The sequence below is a fragment of the Puma concolor genome, chromosome A2 (assembly GCF_028749965.1).
Source record: "Puma concolor isolate L17-30 chromosome A2, mPumCon1.1.hap2, whole genome shotgun sequence".
Taxonomy (NCBI): domain Eukaryota; kingdom Metazoa; phylum Chordata; class Mammalia; order Carnivora; family Felidae; genus Puma; species Puma concolor.
In genome coordinates, this window is record NC_141668.1 from 47,566,393 (window position 1) to 47,589,388 (window position 22,996).

The 22,996-nt window shown below is 54.3% G+C and overlaps 1 protein-coding gene across 6 annotated transcripts in view; it reads right to left on the bottom strand.

Moving 5' to 3' along the window:
- ADCYAP1R1 (ADCYAP receptor type I) overlaps nucleotides 1–22,996 on the bottom strand; it is a 98,190-nt gene that overhangs the window by 43,676 nt on the left and 31,518 nt on the right. For 2 of the 6 annotated variants that reach the window (XM_086693254.1, XM_086693237.1), the window contains exons 1-2: nucleotides 12,719–13,117; nucleotides 1,323–1,461 (exon numbers count right to left, since the gene is read on the bottom strand). In XM_086693254.1, coding sequence (XP_086549380.1) covers nucleotides 1,323–1,373 — 51 coding nt within the window. In that variant the 5' untranslated portion in view covers nucleotides 1,374–1,461; nucleotides 12,719–13,117. Of the gene's footprint in view, nucleotides 1–1,322; nucleotides 1,462–12,718; nucleotides 13,118–22,996 lie in introns of those variants that run through there. The other 4 variants (XM_025930014.2, XM_025930017.2, XM_025930016.2 and 1 more) reach the window with 4 other exon arrangements.

Consider the following 22,996-nt stretch of genomic DNA (forward strand, 5'->3'; position numbering starts at 1 on the left):
ATGTGTGGCCTTCAGTGGACTCCACCCCACCCTGGGTCTCAGTTTCCATGTGTTATAATAATATTAACAAACACATATATAACATTATATTATGCACATGCGTTATTCTGTCATATGCATGTACACCTCAAGAACACTACAGAGTAGGTACTATTTTCATCATTCTCCATTTGACAGATGTGAATCTAAGCACAGAGACATTAAGTAACTTTCTCGAAGTCACACAACTTAGTAGACCATACAGCAAGGATCTGAACCTAGAGCAGTCTGGCTCCCGAGACCACTGAGGCTATTGGTGTGCCTTAGGGAAGCAAGTAGGGGGTGGGAGAGAGAAGGGGCTAAGAAAGCGCATCCTCTCTCTCCTCTGGGGACTCAGAAAGGAGGTGCACTCCCAGGGGCGGCAGGCAAGGCAGCAGTGGTTGCATTCAGCGGGACCTACTAGCTGCTCTCATTTAGTCCTGCCCACATTTTACAAAAGCAGAAACCAAGACTCAGAATATTAAAAAGTTCCTGCCCAAGGTCACACAGCCAGCTAGCGGCAGGTGCTACATTTAAGCATAGGACCAAGTAACTTCAAAGCCCATGCATTACTATCATGACAGCTGTGTTCTAATGCTATCACTTTAACTTAAAACTCTGGGGCAGGGATGGTTCTTCAAAGGGATGTCTGCAAATACGGAGGCAGGCACAAGGCATGTTGAAGGATCCAATCTAGTCTTGACTATTCACAGATGTTTTGGCTTCCGGGGAGAGGGGCAAGCTTCTCCGTGGTCACGCAGTAAGGCAGGAAAGAGGCAGGACTGGCATCCAGGGCTCCGAAAACAGCGCATCCACTGCTGGTCTAAATTCCCAGGTTGAGAGGCAGAAGCCAATGCCTAGGAACCCTCCTCCCTGACCCTTCCCGTGTTCAGGAAGAGGCATGAGCAAAGAGCAGGCTTCTGAGCTCTAACCTAGCAGAGCCTGATGGGCTGGGGACTGGGATCAAAATACTTTCTGCCGCTGTGACTAGGGCCCCTGCATACAGTCAAGCAGGTTGTATACTGCACAACTCTAAAGGTTGCCACACATGTCACCAACATAATAGATTTATAAATTGTGTCACAATTTCTGGCCAAATGAGTACAGGGTCTTGAGGAAGGGGCACCCTTTGTAATTCACACAAAGGCACTGAATGGCCCAGTGGGGGTTCAGGCAAAGATACCAGCCAGGTGAACTGAGCTTGGCTAAGGGCATACAAAAGACGCAGCTTCTTCTCTGGGATGAGGGTTCAGATGAGCCTGGGGCTCCAAATGATCACAGAGGGGAGGGTCCTGGGCTCTTACCACAGGCAGCAGGAGGAAGGCAGCCAGAGAGGCCTGCAAGATGCTGGCCATGACGCTTCTCAATCCGGAAGGAGGCTCAGGCCAGCACTGCTCGCCTCCCACTCAGAGCAGCGCTGGGCAGCCCCAAGGTGTCTACAGGCTAGAGAGAAAGGAAGGCATGAGCCCTGTGGGTCCAGTGGCAGAGGAGGGGCAGGGACAGCCCTTCTTCTTGACACCCCCCCTTACCTGTAGCAAGGCTCTCAGTCTCCAAGGGTAACCCACCCCCCGCCTTTGTCCATGCATTCTTTATTCTTCTATCAAACAAACACCTGCTGGGCTCCTACTCAGTGCTAGGCTCTGGGGATGCAGTGGGAACACACCGGCTCAGGCCCCCATCAGACTACCAGAATGGTCTGGATGGCTTTCCCCTCTGCAGTGGACGACTGTCTCCCCCTATCTCCCTCCACTGAGACAGAGTTTTAGCTGGCACATGTGTGCCCACCCAGCAGGGACATTTCTTGGTCCCTCTTGCTCTCAGGTGCAGGCATGCGGTGAAGCTCCCACCTACGGAATACAGCTGGCAGGGCCCTGTGTCACCTCTGTACCACCTGTCCATAATGCAGCACGAGCTCTCCGCTTCTGCGCCTTCGCCCTTTCCCGGTGCCGGACCCTACAAGCCTGGAAGGCCTACCTAGCGCCAGACTGCTACGTGAGAAAGAACCTCTCGCCACAGAGGGTCACTGTGTTCCAGCTGCCGAGCCTGGCCCGGTAGCAAACAGAACCTCCTTTCACCCTGCCTCGGCCCACCTGACCTCCAGGATAAAGCCTCTGCCACCGCGACATACAAAACCAAGTGAGTGCTGAAAAGCATGCTCCAAGGGGGAGGGGGGGGGGGGGGGGGAGGGGACTCTAGAGGACTGGGGCTGCTGGTGGGCACCAGACAGGGTACAGGGAGTCGAGTACGGAGGGCATGGGAGCCCTGGCACATTCCCAGGAGAAGAGCCTGGTCTGCTTCTCAAATCAATCATAAACGCATATTCCTTTCAACCTTGCAATTCCGCATCTGGGTATCTGTTGAGAAATATTTACACTTGCCCAAAAAAAAATAAAAAAAAAAAAGCACATGCAACAGTATTCACTGCAGCATGGCTTAAAATAGCATCAACAGCAAAAAACGAAGCAACAAAGCATTCATCAAGCAGGCACTGTTAATAGGTCCCAGTAGCCATGCAATGGAATACTACACAGTAATTTAAACACTGTTATTTTTACTACTATTAAATTATTAATAAAACAATTCCATAGGCCTGTGTCAGGGCCACCACTAACCCATAGGTGCCTGGTTCAGAGACCCGTGGGGGCCGCGTCCTTAGTCACTGCATACACCCCCCCACAGTGGGCAGAGCTGCCGTTACCCCGGTTCCTTTGTGCCCCTGGCCCTCTGCGCACCCACACATCCTCCTCTGCTGGCCCCTCCAAGTGCAATCTGGTGACAAGCAAGTACCCACAAAGGAGAAAGAAAATGAGCTACAGGAATGTGCAACAAAAGGCGGCCCTGTCTTGCCCGCCTCTTGCTCGACCTACTCAGGGCCCACTCAGAGATGTTGAGGGAGGCCTTGGGTATCCCCAAGATATGCTCTGAGAGGCCCCGGGGGCCCTGAAGGTGCTGGCGCAGGCTCTCGTCGCGGGCCAGGAAGGACTGGGCAGGCTGGGGAAGCGCTGATCCCATCATCCCCAGGCGTCCCGGGGCACCAGCTGTGCTGGACTCGCAGGCTTTAATTTCTGCACCCACTCCCAGGGCCCTCCACACCTCTGGTGATCACGGGCTGCATCTGGCAATGACCTGGCACTGGTGGTCCCCAGAGGGCTCGGGCACCTGCACCATCCGTGGGAGCCTACAGCCCTGTCTGCTGAAACAGGAGCCGACACTCCTGCCCGCCTGGCTGGAACAGAGGGATGCCTGGCCCCGGGCCCCTCAGCACATGCTGCAGGCTGTCCCTCTCTCGGCCAGCGGAGGGCTCAGAGAAGACACCATAAGGCAGAAAGCCTCTGTGATCTGAGCTGCCTCTTCCTCACCTACGACAGTGTCAGACAGGCTGGAAGGCTGGTGAGATGTGAAGGCAGGTGGGCCTCCACCCCGGGCAATGCCAGGTAGCCCCGGCCCCTGCATCAGCCCTTCTGGTGGGGGGCCAGCAGCCTCAGCCTCCAGCAGCCAGCCATCATCTAGACCACGTGCTTCTGTGGGTCTCAGCTTTCTTAGCCAAGAGGAAGGTGACTCCTCACCTCAGCTCCCTCGTGGCCAGCAGGGCCCAGACAAGAGCCAGAGAAGGGAAGTGAATATACAGCCCGTGTCGCCAAGTGGACGTAGTGCTCCTTCCTCAGGGGCCACCTCTCCTATACTCCCAGCAAGGCGCCACCACAAACATGAGCTAGCTGCTGCTTCAGCCCTCTTGGGGGAGGCCTCTGCCCTGGGGCACAGAGCGACGTTCCTGGAGGAAGACAGTGGGCAAGAGCACTCAGAAGTGAAAGCAGAGAGCTCCCTGCTGTCAGCGACACCCTGAGACGGCAAAGGCACCACCAGCTTCCTTCAGGATGGGGCTCCCACAGGCGGACACTTGCTTCCTGCTCCCCGATCCCCGACCCTGGTCCGAAGGTATGCTCACACTCAACCGGGATGCCCATCAGGACCATTGAGGAACATTTAAAACTACCCCTGGCCTGGGGCGCCTAGGTGGCTCGGTCGGTTGAGCATCTGAGTTTTGGTTTTGGCTCAGGTCATGATCTCACAGTTCATGGGATCGAGCCCTGCGTCAGGCTCTGTGCTGGCAGTGCGGAGTCTGCTTGGGATTCTCTCCTTCTCCCTCTCTCTCTGCCCCTCCCCTGCCCGTGCTGTCTCTGTCTCCTTCAAAATAAATAAATAAACTTAAAAAAAAAAAATAGCCCCAGCCCAACTGAGTCAGTCTCTCCGGGGCCGGGGCTCCGACATCAATGTTGCTTACAGCTGTCCAGGTAACTCTCACGTAGAGTAGGGATTTTAAAGGCCCTGTTTTGACCTTTATTAGAATGAAGAGAGCTGGTCCAGAAGAGCAGGCAGCTTCCACGGCTCTGCTTGCTCTACGGGCAAGTGGGTGGTAGCAGGCAAGCAGAGAATGAGTTCATGTTTGAGAGCAGGCTGATTTCTGATTATCTCCTCTCTCTCTCTCCCTCTCTCTCTCATACACACACACACACACACACACACACACACACACACACACACACACACACAGGTTCACGGAGAAGAGCATAAACACCTGTCAACCCCACAGAGACAAAGAGAGATGTTTATCCCCAGGGTACCCACTGGAGGCATCAGTACACCGCCACGTGTGGAATACACAAAGGTGGAAGCTCCTTCAGGGACTGCCAGACAACTCCACGCGCATTCACACGCTCCTTCACAGAAATGCAGAGGCACATTCAGAATGCAGAACAAAGGTACGCACAGATGCGACCACACAGCATCACAGAGATTCACACGTGTTTATCAGATTCTTGATCTGTGCCCCAATACACACACTGATTCTGCAAAGGCATCCAGATGTACAGAGGCAGTCAGAAATGTCTGGATTCAGGCACGGGCACACACGCACAAACATGCGCACGCTCACACACTCGCCCAGGGACGCCAGACTTGCAGGATGCTCACGCCTGCTCTCCGCAGGCCAGCTCCTTCCTCGGCCACAGCTGCGCTGAATTAAAAACAAGCTGGAGCAGAGGCCCCAGCCCAACCATCCCCCAGCTCTGCTTTGTCACCAGGCTGCTTAGGCGATGATGTGAAGCAGCCCAGTGACGCAGGGTGGAGGGGCTGGGGTCTTCTCAAACACAAGGCCTCATCTGGGACTCGACCAGTCTTCCCGATTCCCACGGTTGCCCTCTTTTTTTTATTGAGATACATATCTGGCATATAACGTTATAGCGATTCCAGGTGCACAACGTAAGGATTCGAGATTTGCACGTATTATGAAATGATCACCACAATAAGTCTAGTTATCATCGTCACCACACAGTTACAACATTTATTTTTCTTGTGACGAGAACTCCTAAGATCCACTCTCTTATTCACTCTCCCTCCCCCTCCGACCCACTACAGTCCACCCCCTGCCCAACTGGACTCACCAGTGAGAGAGAGGGTGGGAGCTCCCAGGCCTTGATCTTCCCATTCCCTCACCTCAGATGGAGACCTCAGGGATCACCTCCTCCAGCCTTTGCAAGACGAAGGTCTCCTCAGCCCCTCCTGGCACTCCTGCCCTCCCCCCATCCATACCCTGACACCCACCTGCACCACCCTCGCTGGACGGCGCTCAGAGTCTCCAGCTGTTGGCCACCTGCCCCAAACCCGCCCCTCTTGTGGGCCACATGCACGGTTCCCCTGCCCTCTGACATGCGTCCCTTGGGTCTGCCACCTGCAGCCCTGTCAGCTGCTCCTCTTCCCCCTCGTCCCAGCTGCCTCCCTCCTCTGCACTCCTCCAACCTGCCAGTGACCTTCACACAGGACAAGGTCAGGCCTGGCCACTGCGGTCTGGGGTTGGACTCTCTCCTCCCTGAGCACGGACACTGGGCTCTTTTGGCCCAGCCACACGGCGGACTCAGGATGACCTGGTCACTGATATTCCCAGGTTCACTTTCCTGGGTCCGGGCTCTGCTGGGGCCACTGGCTTTTACAACTGATCTGAGAACAATCCAACTCTACTCCCTGGCATTTACTGTGGTGGACTTGGGGACCATTTTGCTAGAGGTTTTAGCCTTAGGACTTCAAGCGAGCCAGTTTTGCTGTGCCTCAGTTTGACTGTAAAATAGAAATAATCATAATACCTACCTCAGAGCTATTACTCTGCGATACCACCAGATTCATGTAAGTAAACCACAGAGTATATAGCATAGTCTGGTTCCAGTGAGGGCTATACCTACGTTAACCATTATTAAATTTCTTACTACCTGTGTCCAAGTTTTTGCACCTCTTGGTATCATCACCTCTATCCCCATAGCCCTGTGTGACATTCCAAACGGGAATGGCCAGACTGCTGCACCTTTATTTGCTAATGATTAACATTTATTAAACACTCAGTATGTGCCAGGCACTCTTCCAAGTGATACATTTGCATTAACTCCTTTCACCTGCTCAAACCTCTGAGGTAGTCACTAGCATTATCCTCATTCTATAGCTGAGATGACTAAGGCACAGAGAGGCTAAGTAACTTCTCCAAGGTCACACAGCAAATAGGTGGTAGAGCTGGGAAGGGAACCCAAGCAACCTGGCCCCATAGCTTGTGCACGCCTTCCCTACACTCCTGCTATTTTTTGCCTTTGGCAAGAGAAAGATCAGCTCAGAACTCATCTGTATGTTACTAGTGATCCCTCTCACACCTTTGGGGACTTATCAGAACTTCTGCTACCCCTTGCCCATATTTCTGTATCTGAAACACCTTCCTTACGAAGAGTGAATTATAGACACAGCATTTCACACCTGATATGGGCTTTCAAGGCCACCTTCCATTATCACTACTGAGTTACCTGTGGGGAGACTGAGGCCAGAGAGGGGGAGATACTTCCCAAGTTCGCACAGCAGAGAGTACTGGAGTCCTGTCTGACAAGAATGGGTGTGTGACAGATACCTGGTCTAGCGGGGAGTCCGCTCCCCCTTCCATACTGGGGAGGCCCTCCTCAGGCCCCATCAGCCCAGTGACTGATGGCAGCGGGAACAGACAAGAGCAGCCGTGTCCTCCGGTGAGCCACTGCGCCAAGCACACAGGAAGACAGCGTCATCAGTCAGCACACCGGAGCCAGCGGTGACTCACCAGGCTCCCAACTTTCTGCATGGAGTGGGAGGGGACTCAGAGACCCTCTAGCCATCCCTCCCTGCCCCACACCTACAGGACGCTTTCTGCTGCCCTCCGGCTGAGGACGGCCCAGCCCCCGGGATGGGGTGCTCACCTCTCTCCAGCGGCTGGTCCAGGGTCTTCAGGGGAAAGCTCTGATGTCTTCCCACCCTGTTCTTCTGGGCCAGCTTTGCCTTACGGATGCTCCCACAGTGGGAGGGCAGCACCTCACCTTCCATTAGGCCACACAGATCTAGGTCCTCCTGCCCTCATGGGGCTGGGGCCATCTGGGCTATCCCCGACTGAACTCCTCTGGCCACTCAGCATCCCTCCCTGTCACCCTGCAGTGCCAAGCCTGACCTAAGACAGATGATCCACGAGAGCCTTGCTCACCACATACTCCCTTTATTAATGAACCTGCCCCCACTAGTTCCTTCTCTCCCTCCCAGTGCAGGAAACCAGGGAGGGAAGACTGAAAGATAAACATTACCCCCCCCAACCCCTGCCAAGCTCACCCCTCAAAGGGAGAGAACTATACTCGCTTCTGGGAAGGAACAGGGAAACCCTAGAACCTCTTCCTCCTCGGTAGGGGCAGAGCCGATGAAGAACAGAACCCAATGCCTGGGTAAGGGGCAACCTGGCAATCGCAGGATAAATCGTTAATGCTGATGCTCCTCTGGGTATTCAAACCTTCCCCTTTCAGAACCTGGCCACTGGGGTCCTGTGCACAGTAGGTGACGGAACGCAGGTCCCTAGAAGGGCCCCCATGGCGCCACCCACAGCCTTCATTTTACACGTGAGAAACCTGGGCTCAGGGCAGGGAAGGGCTAGGCTGGAACACATGTGCACCTTGGCAATGTTATCGCATTTCACTTGTGAGGGTTTGAGGCCCTAAGAAACCAGGAGACTCTCCCAAGGTCATGTTGCAAAGCCTTTCCACACTGACTAGTCCAGGCACATCTCCTGTCCTGGAGGGGGGTCCTGGGAGTTCTCTGCCAGGGAGAGCCCCGCCCCCCTCCACCAAACAACAGCAAGAGAGGAGGAGAGGGGGAGGAGGAAGCAGAAGACAGAAGAAGGGGAAAGAGTGTGTACAGCAGGAAGGGCATCCTGGAAGGCGGTGGGAGGTACGGAGGGAGAGGCTGGAAAGGGAGGGGAAGGGAAGCCAGGAGTAGAGCCCTTTTTGTTGACAGTCTAGTGAGCCCCTCCCAGGCATGGAGGGACTGAGAGCGTCTCACCATCTGTCTGACGCTTGTCAACCAGCAGTCCCTCCTGAGTGGGTATGAGCCCCTGGAAGGGAGGGCCGGCTCTGATCGGCATGTGCCCCCATACAGGGTGGGGACCCAGAGAACTCTGACGAGTGCCTGGTGAGTGGGCTTGGGAAGGCGACCTGGGGGTGCCGAGGGGCTCAGCAAGGTGTCAGGAGGTGGGGGTGGATAAGAGGGTGGGAGGTTGGTGCCAGTCTGCAGGTGCTGGAGACCCTGCCGCCTTGGTCCCTAGGATAGGGTGGGAGCACAGAAGAACCGTAAGCAGGGGAGTGCAGTGAGAAGCTTCCTGGTGAAGCAATACTCCTCAGAAAGCTGGCAAGCTGAGCAGAAGGGGAAAAACCCACACTGAGGCCATTTTCTGGATTCAGGGTAGAGGTGATGGGGGCCTGGGCAGGATCCAGAGACACGGGAAAAACAGGAGACGAAAGCCTCCCTGGCCCACTTCAGGGAGAAATGGCAGGCAGGAAATGTCAGAAGGGAACAAGAGGGAGGAGAAGAAACCAAAGGCAAGTCCTGGGTCACTACACAGCCTTAAATCAGAAGCTGGGAAATCTGAAGGAGCCTACAAAGGAGCGATTTATTTATTTTTTTTCTCGGTCAAGCCTCGGCAGTGCCCATTTGTCAGGGGGGGAATGTTGAGGACAGGTAAGGCACTACAGCACTGAAATGAGAGCACCCAGCTACTCTTCAAGGTCAAACCCACCTCCCACCACCACTCTGGCTATATCTGCCTGGGCTGATCTCACCCTTGTCTGAGAAACACCGGCCCTCGATAAGGAGACCCTCCCTCCAGCCTGGGCCGTTTCAAGTCTCATTCTGCAACCTGTGAGTTTCAAGTCCTGTTGGAAACATGAGGCATGTCCAGGCGCTCTCACATCTCCCTCCTGGTGGAGGTGGCATAGACCTGGACACGCAGGGTGAATGATAAGGGGGTCCAGGACCTGTCTGGTGAGCTGAAGTGACATGATGTCATTTCATTTTCATGAATGTTGTCTCCAGGTGTCTTCAGCATAGGAGATTTATCACATGGACACAGCGGAGGCCTGTCTGGAGCAGGGGTGCTGAGGGTAGGCAGGGAGCCTCTCCTGGCACTCACCCATTAAGCAGATGGGCACTCGGAGCTCCAGCCAGAGTGGAGGGAAGCATCCAAGGCCACCTAGGGCAGCTCGGGCTCTTAGGACTAAGCCTTTCCTTCTTCAATCTTTTAAACCACTTTTCTCCTCTAACCTTAGAGCCAAGAGGTTGGCAAACACTTCCAGGAGGTCAGAGCCAGCCTGTCACCTATTTTTGTACAGCCAGTGAGCCAAGAATGGTTTTTCCATTTTTTTAAATGGTCAGATAAAAATTACAAGACTCATATTTCATGACACATAAAAATTGTATGAAATTCAAAAATGTCAGCATTCGTAAACGGAGTTTATCAGAACACAGCCATGCCCGTTTGTTTTGTTTACGCATCATCTCTAGTTGCCTTTATGCTACAACAGACGAATTAAGCAGCTACAACAGGGTGTATGGCCAGCGAAGCCTAAAATATTTACTATCTAGCCCTTCACATAAAAAGCTTGCCAACCCTCAATGTAGTCTCATTCAACACACGCACTTTTCTCCACTCCATTCCACGTGCATCTGGACTTTCATTAAGGAAGGTTTTTGTGATCTCCCTCGAGCAAATGTCTGAGTCCCCAGGTATCTGTGTGCCCAGATCTGTGTGAGGCGGTGTGTCCCAATGTCCATATGTCTTTCTGCTGTTGCATGTTCTGCCCCACCTCTCTGGCAGGTGTCTTTGGAAACCTACATGCCTCCCAGGCAGTGTGTCACTCCCTCTATGTGTGTCACTGTGGGGGTGGCTGTCACCATGTGCCTCTTGACGGCATCCAGGGCTCAGTACAAATGTCGCAGCTGAGGAGTTTCCAAGCCTGTATGTTGCCAGGCAGCTGGACCACTAGGCAGGCACGTTCAGTCTCTGTACTCAGATTGCTCTGTTCAGGAGTGGCCAAGGTTTCCAGGGCCTCTAGCCCTACCAGTGTGGAGAGCCCCCCAGGCGGCCCTGTTTGGGGCATCAGACCTCTGCTCACATACCTCCCCAGACGGGAAACCCACTGTCACCCCAGGTGTTGGCTCCATGCTGGGTGGCTCTCAGGGAAGCAAGGCCTTCCTGGCACTGAGCTGAGCCCCCGCTCTGTGCCTGGCACACCTTGGTTCTGCCCTCTGGCAGCCAGCACAAAGTGTCCTCCACTTAATCGGGGCCAGCCAGCCCTTGGTCAGTGAAGTCTTCGTCCCTGCGAGGCTAGAGACCTGGGACATTAAATCTGAGGCCACATCCCCAGGAAGAAAGCCACCTTGTGGCCTTAGCTCTTATCTTTCTTAGCCTCTTAGTTGCATATACTGATCTGTAAATACCTATTTTATGTGTTTGTTTATTTTACACAAATTGAGGGAGCGTCCCAAAGTAGGAGCCTGGCAGGGAGGGGTGGTCACATGAAAAAAAAAAGTGTCCCAAAGTATTTCTCCAATCAATCCCCTGACGGCCTGAACTTTACACAAAAGAGAACTTTAATGGACGCTCTAGCCTGATTAGTCCTCAGAATGTAGGGAAGGGTCCCTTGAGAGGCTCCCCACAGACTCCTATCCTCATTGCACACAGGGACAAACAGACTAGAGGTAGCTTGGCCCAGATACAGACCCACCAATGAACCATCTGGAGAAGAAGGAGCCAGGTCTGCATCCTCTGTCAGCCCGCACACCTGTTGATGGATTGGTTAGAAGCTTTGACCAAGGGCCCACCCCCATGTGTTCTGTCTCTAATCATATGTTCCAATTCCAGCTTGTGTCCAGACTGGCACCTCATTGCCCTCCCCAAGGTCAGTCAGTGGGGATCAGGAGCCCCAGATTCAGCTGGGAACTGGGGGCTCCGCCAACCCCACCTGCAGCCAGCACCAAACTGAGACTGGGACCTCCTGAGAAAAATCTGGGTGCTGCTGTTGCCCAGCCCCCAAACTCACAATTTTTCATCCCCTCCATTAGCTCACATCCATTCCAAAGCCTCTAGCCTGACCTGATGCTTGTCTGCTTCCACCCAACAGCAGTCCCAAGGCAAGTGGCCCTCCATAGACTAGTGTAGCCCCATCCCATTCCCCAGCCACTATCCGCCCCCCCCCCCCCCCACCCAGGGCTGTTCACTAGAAAAGCTAAATGCTGTGTCTTTTTTTTTTTTTTTTTTTTTTGGAGGGGGGTGTTTTGTGGGACACCGTATGGCCTGGGTAAAGTCAGGGAGACTAACTGCGCTAAAAGTATAGAAATGGTCTGGAGAATTCCAAGGGGTCCACCACCCCTCTCCTCCCCCTGCAGTTTCCGGAAGGGGACCTGAACTCCTTCCAGTGGTGAGGCTCCACTCCCCAGCTCCGTGTGAAATGCAATCAGCTTCTGGCCCGGGTTCCCTCCCGAGTGGCTAGCTTCATCCACCGCCCGTTCTGGCCCCCTCAAACTGCCAATGTCCCGCCCAGGATGTGGCCCCCCCCCCCCCCCGCCTCCTGCAGCTGCAGCGGGAGCCTGTGCCTTTAAGGCAGTCGGCAGGGGTCTTGGACTGGCCCAAGGCAGCCCGGGAAGGCCGGTGCTTTTCTCCCAACAGCCCCCTTAGGACGTTTTCTTCGAGACCAATGAAGCCCAGGCATCAAGACCCCAGCCCCTCTGCGCCGCGGGAAACCGAGAGAGGATGCTCTTATGAGCAATCCCAAATGTGTCACTATAGGGGGACATTCTAGGCGGGCCCTGTCCCCCACGCATCCAGCACATCGCCAGCCCACCCCTAAAGCCCCGTGAGGACTGCGGTAGCCAGCTCCCAGAGACCCTCCAGCGTCACCTTCCCGATCCGCGTAGGCGCGTCCGTCTGCCTTGGAAGTAGGGAGACAGGTCCCCTCTGGGTCCCTCCGGCCGCAGTGCCTTCCCAGCCCCTGGTCCTCCCTCTGGCACGGGGAGGGGAGGGAGGTGGCCCCCTGGGGGATGCAGGGATCGCTCGCCCCGAGTACTATCCCAGATATTGGGGGGAGGGGGAGTGGGGAGAGGCTGTCAGATTGTCGCGCACGAAAGGAGCAGCAGTAGGAGGGGGCTTCGTTTTGGAATCGAGAGGCTGGCCGGCGTTGGCCCTGGCCCGCTCTCCGTCGGTGGAGGACGCGGCTTGGGGGGGAATCACGGAGCTGGAAGAAGGAGTCCGCGGTCCCCGGGGGTCAAAGGTTCCCGATCAGGGGAGGGCGGGCGCGCTGTGGAGGGGCAGGGGCGCCTGGGCGGCCCTTACCTGCTCACAGCCTGGCCTCGTGCGGGGCTGCGGGCGGCGGGCCGGCCCGGGGCAGACTCCACGGGGAAGGCGCACAGCGGCGAGTCCGCGCCCCGCGCCGCCTGGGGATGGGGAGCGTGTGCGCCGAGAAGCGCGCGCCGAGCCCAGGTCTCCGCGTCTGTGTGTCGGCCGGCGGCGGGTGTCCGTGGTCCCTGCGCGGCGGCGTGTGCGTACGCGCACGCGGGGACCGCGCTCGCCTAGAGCCGCCGCCGCCGCCGCCGCCGTCAGTCACCGCCCGGGACCGGAGCGCGGCGCCCCCCGTCTGCACCCGCTCGGCTAGCGCCGCGCGCCGCCCAGCCGGCTGTGCCTGCGGGAGAGGCGCCGCCTCCGCCGCGAAGCCAGGCCCGGGGCCGGAGGGAGGCGACCGACCACCGCCTCCGCCGCGCACTTCGCAGGCTTGGGGAGGGGCGTGCAGACCAATGGGCGACCGGGGGAGGGGTTAGGCCGGGGTTGTGCTGGAGAGCGGGACCCCGCCCGCCGGGTTTGCCGGGCCTCGCGACAGACACCAGCAAGAGCTGCGGCAGGAGACCCCGGAGCGAGCGAATGTGCGGAGGCGATGACCTCCCCTCCCCCTCTGTCACCGGCCTTCCACAGCTCAGGGTTGGGCTTCGCTGGGGCTCACTGCCCTCCTTTCTACCTTCCCCAAGATACCTAGAGGGAGAAAGCCCTTTTCAAACTTCTCCCTTCCAGGTCCTCACGAGTCCCTGTCCATCTGGCTGAGCCTGTACTTCCTCCTCCTCCGGGAAGCCTTCCTTACCAGGCAAGTCCAGACTCTGTTCTGGTTACTCTTTGCCCCCCACAGCCTGGGCCTAGTAAGTTCAGCTAGCTTTGGCCAGCCTGGATGTCCTCAAATGTGACCCCCTGGAGAGCAGCTCTAAGGCTAGAGACAGGTTGGGGAGGGGGGGAGGGGGGATTACAGCAACTTAAAATGACACTGGTCTGGGGTCAAGCTGCTTGCTCCAGTCCTCACTGTGCCAGGGCTAGCTCTGTGAGCTTGGGCTGCTGACTTGATGTCTCTGAGCCTCAGCTTCTTCACCTGTACATGGGAATCATAATACCTATTCCTGCCCCTGCCCCAGGCCCATCTTGACAACAGCATTAAGTAAGAATGGTACATGTACCCCATAGTAGGTTCTCACTGGTTTTATTTATTCACTAGTGAATAAATTACTATTGCTACTGTTATTGTAGTCCTGCACAACCTCCTGCTAGTACAGGTGTTTAAACTAAGGTTTAATGAAGGGAACTAAACTGGTCAAGGTCATATAGCCAGTCAGGAGTGGAGCTGCAGCCTAACTGAAAAGAGTTGCCCACCCCACTCCCACCCCCTTGCTCCTGCCTGTCCCTGCTCTTGGGTTTCTGGTCACACCCCAGGCTTGAGCATCCCAAGACCTCCCTCCATACCCCCATCCACAGTTCCGCAACCAGCCTGTCCTTCCCCAATCAAGTAAGTTATTGTCCAGCCTCCCTTGGGCCAAACTTTGGGTGTGGCCACCTCATTAAGGAAGCCTCAAGAAGGAGGAGGGGGGAGAAGGACATGAGGCTTTCCTTGGGGATTTGGTTCCAAATGAGAAGAGGAATCCATGACGGAGACTTAAAGGAGGTATGTGAGGCCCCAGAAAGATGCAAGGAGTTCCTAGGTTCACACAGTGACTTGGTGGTTTCTCTTCACTGCACAGTGAACACTAGCCCCTGCTGGTACTCCACACTGTGGTTTGCATGAAACACATTCCTCTCAGTCCAGGAAAACTTCCTGGAGGAAGAGAAGGTCAGTCCTTCTCTGTGTCAATAAAGAGTGACATCTCTCTGGAGAGAAGAGAGCCAGGTGCTGCACTGTAGTCAGACACACAGAGAGGACCTCCCTCTGGACCTGGCTACACCCCTTCCTAGCTTGTTGCCCTAACCCCTGGGAGCCTGCTTCCTTCCCCTGCTGTGAAGATCAAATGAGATGCTGTGTGTGAAGGTGCTCTGTAAACTATGAAGTGTCTTGAGAGAGAAGAAAGCCTGCCAGGAGTCTCAGAGTCTGGAGGAAAACAGGGAATTCGGGATAGCAGGGGGCCTGGGAGTGTGAGAAAGGGTGGAAATCAAGAGTCACCTATGGCAGGCCAGCTCAAGCTGGAAATGCCAATAACCAGGGCCCCAGAAGAGGTCCCCTTGGCTCTGAAGTTCTGCATTCTGTTCCAAGTTTATTCCCTCTTTTTACACTTAGTGCTCCAGTTCCCACTCAGGGTTCTGGATCCCCTGCTGTCTGTACTGTGTCCCCACATGTATGTCTTGGTGTGGGCAGTGAGGGCTTTTTTTAATTGGTCCTGGAGGGGGCACCTCTCTAATTCTCTCCAAAGTGCTGTCTGCGTCAGCCGACCTTGTAGATGGACTGCCTGGTAACATCAGCCTGGGGGAGGCAAGGAGGTGAACAACAGAGCTGGGGTCCAGGAGGCTTGTCTACCCGCCTTTCCTATGAATGAAGTGCCTGAGCCCAGAGGGACCACAGGACTAGACCTGAGGACACACAGGCAACTTAGTCATCAGATTGGGGACTAAAGCCTGTGTCCTCGTGCTCAACTTGGTGGCGTTCTACCTGCGGGCTGCCCCCATTATGCCGGAGGCCCAGGCTGGGCTTTTTACACCCTGCACTCTTCTCTGCTCATCCAGACAGAGGCTCTGGTCTCTCCAAATAAGCTTGGTTCTCCTTGAGCAGCAGCTACACCAATTCTGTTTCCCAGGCTGGGCTTCCCCAAGGACAGGGCCAGAGTCTCCCGCTTCTTCTGAGCCAGCCAGCCCATTCTCACCCTCCCTGCCTGGCTTTGGGAAGACTGGAGGCTGAGGGCCCCACCCTTGGGAATGGTGCCCTCCCAGAGGGCCCCTTGAGTCGCCTTCTCTCTCCTAGGGAGGGAGGCTGGGGGTCTTTTCAACAGCTATTCCCTACCCTGAGGTGCTCCCTGCCTCAGCTCCCTTCCACAAGCCAGCCAGCCAGGCGGGCAGCAGCTGAAAAATATGGGTTTTAATTCAATTTACTGAGACATGGCTGAGGGAGATGGATGTCGGGCTGCCCTACCCAGCATTCATCTCTCCTGCACAGCAGTGCCCTCCATGACTCCTGGCCCCCTATCCCAGCCCAGCACAGCCCTTACGCTGCTCAGTCAAGGAGACCACACATTGGGAGGACACGGAGGCATTTTCACTGTAGATAGCTGACATTTGCTGAACAGTCACCTTGCCTTGGGGCCAGTGCTTCTCAACAATCGTGGTGCTACAGAGTCCCTGGGGAGTTTTGAAACTACACCTATGCCCGGGCCTCATCCGAAATCATTAGGCAGTTGGTCTGTGGTGAGGCCTGGGCAAAAGTATTTAAAGCTCATTCCAATGTACAGCTGAGGTTCAGAACCACTGTCATAGGCCCTCTGCTAAATGCTTCACATGTGGGCATCCCAAGGTGGCATCCTTGCATGTCCAGAACTGGTTATATGTGTACTGGGATACTGTCCCTCAGCCTGCTAGGCAGGGAAAGTTTGATTCCGAAGGCCTCTGATCACCTCCTGCATCCGTGCTGGACTCAGACAGCACAGGGAGGCTCTAAGAAGCCCCAGGTACACCAGGGAATGCCTACTGGAAGGCCTGGAAGCACAATAGGACAAGTAGCAGGGAGGCTTTGGAATGCTCAACCCCCCTGCACGTGGGTAAATGATGCCCACTGCCACCATCAAGGTCCCCTCCCCCACAGAGACACAGGCCACAGGGACATTGCAGGTGTCAGGGCCTGGGCTCCCCTGGGATGGTTTCCATTCCAGAAACAAGCCCACCAGGCCAGGTACTGTCTTATCTCCTGCCCTCTCATCTGAGGTCAGCATCCTTATCCCATGAACCAATGCCATCATCAAGCACCTTTTCAGTTCCCCTGTGGACACTGGTCCTCAGGACCCTCGGGATTCTCTGAGAAACCAAGGCAGAGAACATTAGGCTGCCTATATCCATGGTTTTTATTTTTTTTTTAATTTTTTTTTCAACGTTTATTTTATTTTTGGGACAGAGAGAGACAGAGCATGAACGGGGGAGGGGCAGAGAGAGAGGGAGACACAGAATCGGAAACAGGCTCCAGGCTCTGAGCCATCAGCCCAGAGCCTGACTCGGGGCTCGAACTCACGGACCGCGAGATCGTGACCTGGCTGAAGTCGGACGCTTAACCGACTGCGCCACCCAGGTGCCCCATCCATGGTTTTTAAACAGCGCTCCAGGAGCCCTGGAAATCCTTGAAGCTGCCTCACCGGAAGGCCTTGAGTACAGGAGGAAAGGAGACTCATCTTCACAGCCGAGGAGTCCTGAGTCTCACTGTCCTGCCCCCCGCAGGGCATGGCAAGGGATAAGGATGAACCTGTCTGGTGTTGAGAGAGGTAGAACCAGCGGACCAGGGACTTGGAACCCTAAATTCTAAGTGCAGATGTGACTGGTTAGCACCCCATTTCACAGACAAAGCAAATGAGGCTCAGAGAACAGAAACGACTGGCTCAAAGTTACAAGGCTAACTGGTGACAGAGCTGGGCCACATACCACATCTCTGGACCTTTCCCTGTTCCATGACAACTCAGAGAGTTGGGAAACGTGGGTGTATTGGGAGTCTGGTGGCCAAAGAAGTAATCCCTTAAAGCCCAGAGTAAAAGCGAGAGATGCGGTCTTCCTCCCCCATGTTCACAAGTACTCAAATGCAGCCTCACACTCAAATATGCATACTCCTGAATAGACATACTTGTGACACATGAATGTACTCCACACACATACACGTGTGTATTTCCATCCAATATCTATGCCCAGAGGGACATTCACAGAGGGCACACGCACACGCACCCACAAGGGCACCATCCACAGATCTGCGGTATGAAAGTACATCTTGTCTACCAAGATGGAGAGATGTTCTCTCTCCTGCAGAATTGCATGCAGGCTGTGGGCCTGTCTGCGGAGGCCTAGCTTCTTCACTGTCAGCCAGTGACATTTCTCGCTCATCTTCCATAGTCCCCTCCCGGGGAACTCAGCTGTCTACCCGTGGGAGCTGACTACCCTGCAGGGGACGCTGGTTGAAGGAGCAGGCGCTGTCTATTCTCCTCTCCAACTCCTCTCTATCCACAGGACTTCCTTTGCTCATCCCTGCCCCCATCCCCTCCTCCATCTTTGGCACACTGGAGTTGGTATAGAGTATTCGTCTTCTGCAGAAAGAACCCCTCCTGGGCATCCTACAAATGGGCCATATTGTGTGTGCTTGAGAGCCATATTGTGCACGCCCTGCCCTCTGATTGCTAGGGGCTTGGTCGCTGCCCTCGGTCTGGCTCCAACTCCTACTGGGATGCATACCCGCTCCCCTCTGCCTGCCCTCCCCGCCCCCTTGCAGATCCCACACTCAAAGCCAAGTCCCACTTGCTCTCGCTCCAGTTTCTTCAGAGCCTGACTTGGCCGCCTTGAAAATAACAGTGCACCCAGCCCACCACCAGTCCTGGCTTCAACACAGGGCCTCGGCAAGCACGGAGGTGTGGAAATTACAGATAATTTGTGTGGGAGGCAGCAGCAAGCATGAGGCACGGATACAGCCGTTCCCAGAAAAGCAGCTCAGGATAATAGGGGCCTGAAACAGGCTGAGCCCTGACTCGGTGTCGTGCAAACGATGCTGATAATTATATTAAAAGTAGGGCAAATAGAACGTTCTTTGACGACCAACTTTGGGAGCAGGTTGGCAGCTGATGAAACAACTCTTTGCCATGGCAGATGGGAGCATTGTCTGCAAGGAATTCACTGGGGCACTGGGGGCTCTAGCCCTGAGCAGGGGCCGGGAAACTAGTTGCAGCCGGCAGGATGGGGTTGACCCAAGGCCTTGCATACATTCAAGGGCAGGGTTTGTATATCAGGTTTCCGTTGCTGTGTAACAAGTTACCACAAACTTAGGGGCTTAAAACAAATCACACTGATCATCTCGGTTTCCTTGGGGCAGGACTGCAGCCGGGACCCCTGCTTAGGGCATCACAAGACTGCAATCAATCAGACTGTCGGCCAGGCCTGGGGTCTCAAAGGAAGCTGGGGCTCTTCTCTCAAGGTTGTTGACTGTCTGTTGCTCATGGTTGTGGGGCTACAGCCCTCGCCTTCTAGAGGGCCCCTGCCATCCCTGCCATGTGGTCCTCTCTACAACATGGCAGTTTGCTTCTTCAAGGCCAACAGGAAAGAGCCTACTGCCTCTCTGCCCTTGATTTCTAGACCCTCTTTTAAAAGGTTAGTTCAGACCCTCTCAGAGTAATCTCCCTTTTGGCAAATTTAAAGTCAACTTATTAGGGACTTTAACAACATCAACAAAATCCCTTGCCCTTTGCCACATTACTAGCCTAAGCAAGAAAGTAAAATCCCATTATATTTATAGTTCCTATTCATATTCAAGAGGAAGGGCTTGTATGGGCTTGTATACTGGCAGCAGCAATCTTGAGGACCTCACAACTCTTGTCTACCACAGTCCCCATCACCTGGAGCCTGGAATGTGAGGAGTGGGGGGGGGGGGGCAATCCATTGACCAAAGATCTCTGAGGCCAGAGTCTGTGTCAGTTCTGTTCCATCTCCAGTGCTTGGCATGAAGTCAATGCTCGGGAAATATTTTCTTGGTTGAATAAGTGAGTCACCAACTCCTAACTCCATTGTACAGGTGTGACAGCCAAGGCCCAGAGAAAACAAAGAACTGTTTCAAGTCACCCAAGGCAACAGATGACAAAGGTGAACCAATGATGAGCACGACCATGTGTTGAGTATTTACTATATGCCAAGCACCATGTTCAGCTTTTTTATTAGCTCCTTGAGTCATCATGAAGCTGTAGGATTAGGGATTATGATTACCCCAGGATTACAGACAAAGAGAACAAGCCTCAGGGAAGTAAGATAACTCGTCCAAAGATGCTATTAGCACAATCATAAAGCCAGAACTCAAGCTCACTTGGCTTGATCCAAGTGTCCCTGATGTCCCCCCTTTTCTACCCTGCACTGCCTGTGTCTACGGGCGGGACAGACAGACAGCATCATCAAAAGGCCAGGTGTACGGGATGGTCAAGGATGCTCAGCCACCTCCCCCCCACTCCCTGCTTCTCACCACCATCACCACCCTCCTTCTTCCCAGGGGGATTTAGTCCTCACATTATCACTCCATTTCACACTGGGCCACAGTGTGTGGGGGGTTCTAATTATTCATAATTAGCCAGCCTGATTAGTCCTGTCATGACAGGATTGTCTCTTTCAGTTCTTTCTTTTGTGTTCTGAAGGCACTTCTCTGGAAAGGAGGGGACTCATCTGCGTGAGCAGGGAGAACACAAGGGAATCTGACTGGGTTAGCAAAGGGACCTTTTATGGCCACAGAGACAAGCACCTCTTGGAGCCTGCCCCTCCCACCAGATCCCCATGGGAAGTTTTTTTTTCAGCCCCAGAATGCAGAGAACAAGGGTCCTGCACACTGGAGGACTGGACCTGGCTTACTCCCCATACATGCACCTACATCACCCCCTCACCTCTGGGAAGTCTCTGGTCAGATGTCCCTGCCCTCCCTGTGTGACAGCACCCTCTCTCCATCACACTCTACCCTCTTACCCTGCATTATAACACAGTGGGTAAGCATAGATTTTGGAGCCAGACTCCTGGGTTCAAATCATGCTTCTGCTAGTTGGACAAATTATGTAACTTTCTGTACCTTGATTCTCTCATCTCTAAAGTGGGACTAAACAATAGCATCTATTTTTTCACATTATTATAAAACTTAAATAAGTTATGTAAGGCATTAGAACAGTGCCTAGCACAGCGCAAGTGCAATAAAATATTAATTATTCCTTTGCTCTTTTTATTTACAGCACTTAGTGCTACCTGCACTTAGTTGCATATTATTTATCTATTCGTTCAATATTTGTCTCCCCTAAGAGAGTGGAAGCCCCTCAAGGGCAGGGTCTCTCTTTGCTCATTGCTCTATTTCAGCACCTAGAGGGCTTGGACAGTGTTTGTTGAATCAGTGAGTGAGTCCCGCCGTCCATCTTCCCAGGCAACAGTTTTATTATTCTCTGAAAGTTGCTTCTTAAAGAGAATAAGAATGCAGCTCTCTTGCCCTCATCACCTTCTGACCTCTGTCAGCCTGGTTCATGACTTCACTCTGGAACCACAGACCCCTCTGTAATACAAAAGCCAAATTCTAGAATACGCTCAAATGCGCTGAGACCCGGGTCATATAATTTGGGGATCGTAGAATTCATGGATTCTTAGAATGGACTCCAGGATTTGGAGAATTCCAGAACAGAACTCTGGAATCCCAGCTTGTCATCTGAGAATTACTGATAGGACCTAGGAATCTTGGAAAGGAGGCCCAGAATTTCAGAAGAGATTGTTGGAATCGGGTCATTGGGAGAATCTGGTGCGACCAGCTGGCTCCGCTTTGCTGGCTTCTTTGCAGTGATGAAAACACAAGTGATGCCGGTGCTCAGAGCAGAGGGGCAGGGACAGGGGCCAGGACGGCGGTGGGAAAGGGCTCCCCTGTGAGGGTTGCTAGGCGCTGGCACTGGCCGAGACAATGCGGCTGGCGGGGAAGGTAGAGCCCAGGGCTGCATCCTAATCAGGATGCAGGGGGAGGATGGGAGGGAAAGGTTTGGGGCGGCATACAGTGGGGCGGGCATGGCCAACCCTAATCCCATTACAACTGGTCATCCAGCTGCCAGGGCTGGCTAGGCACCAGGCCCGGCTGTGCCCTTTTCTCCAATTGCAGTCTCAGGCTGCTGAGGACTTTGGATGCAGAATGTTCTCTATCTTACTTTGAAGTCCATACCCCAGAACAGGAGTATGGCTGCATCCTGAGCCCCAGGGGACTAAGAGATAAAAGGGAGGTGGTGGCAAGGGGACTAGAGAGTGGAGGAATCCCTCAAGGAAATGGACTGACCCGGAGTAAAATGGTAGTACTTTGTAAGAAATTTTGGATATAAGACAGAGGTTCAATAAATGGACACCTGACGTTACTTCTACCCTGAGAACTATCTCAGCCCCAGGCAACGCTTTGACCCATCTAGACACTGAACCCTGACCTTGTCTCAAATTGGCCTCTAATCCTAGTCTCAGAGGAAGTCCCTGCCCTGGCCACAGACTGACTTATAACCCTTTGCCCTCACCCAGGACCAATCCCTGATCCCAGCTATGGATTCCTCCTCAGTGAGCACACAGATCTCTGAAAATAGACTTCACTTCAAAGAACCCCAAAGACCAGCAGCGTTCTTTAAAACAGTGAAATAAAGCCCCCTGGCTTTTGGAAACTCACAACTACAAAGACCACTCGAGCTGAACTCCCACTCAGAGCTCAGAGCGAGCTGACTCACCTTCACTGTGTGGAGGGGTCTTCTGCCCAGAGGTAGCTCTGCTCCACCCCGGGCATCTTCCAACATGAGTGAGAGAGTCTGGAAGGAGGTTGATGGACCAGGGGTTAACCTGACCCAGAGGTTGGAGGCAGAGACGCTGATCGTGGTGAGAAGGTTGGGTGAAGTGACCAAAGAGGTGGCCCTGGGGGTGGTGGAGGTGGAGTGGCCCTGGGGACGCTGATCTTGATGATTTCTGACAGTAGAGATGACAATACACGTGAGTATCTGTAAGCTTGGCAGTAGCCACCTACCCATACGGGTCTCCTAACTTCCCTTCCTCAGTCGCACTCTCCTCCTTTCTGCCACCTCAGCTTCAGCGTGGCTGGTTTTAGCATCTTGCAGTAGGTCACTGTTTTCCTCAGTGAGCCTGGCGCTTTTTGAGGAGGAACTCTGTACCAATTCAAGTAACAAATAAACTTGAGTCTCTGTATGCTTCCTGCTCTGCTTTCTGCATCTCCAAGGTGGGGGGACAAACTGGCCTCTTCCATCAATATGGCTGCTTCCCCCCTTGGGCCCTTAACACGGCTGACCCACACGCCACTCACTCCCAGGAAGATCAAAGGAGTCCTGGCGGGAAGAGATGGATGGACCCGCAGCTACAGTCATCGGAACAGAGGAGTGAGAAACCGTAGACCCCAGAGCCGGGGCTGTGCCAGCCACACCACACAGGCGCAGCGTGGCCAGGATGTGAAGGCTGCGGGGCAAGGCCCTCTACCCCCTCGACAACTTTCCTCCTTTAGTGCCTTGCCCGAATCTCCCCACCGGGACTCATTCTTCAGTGATGAGTGGGAATGTGCAGTGCAGAGTGCCGTTGTCTGGTGGTAAGAGGCCTGCCTGCTAATCCGGG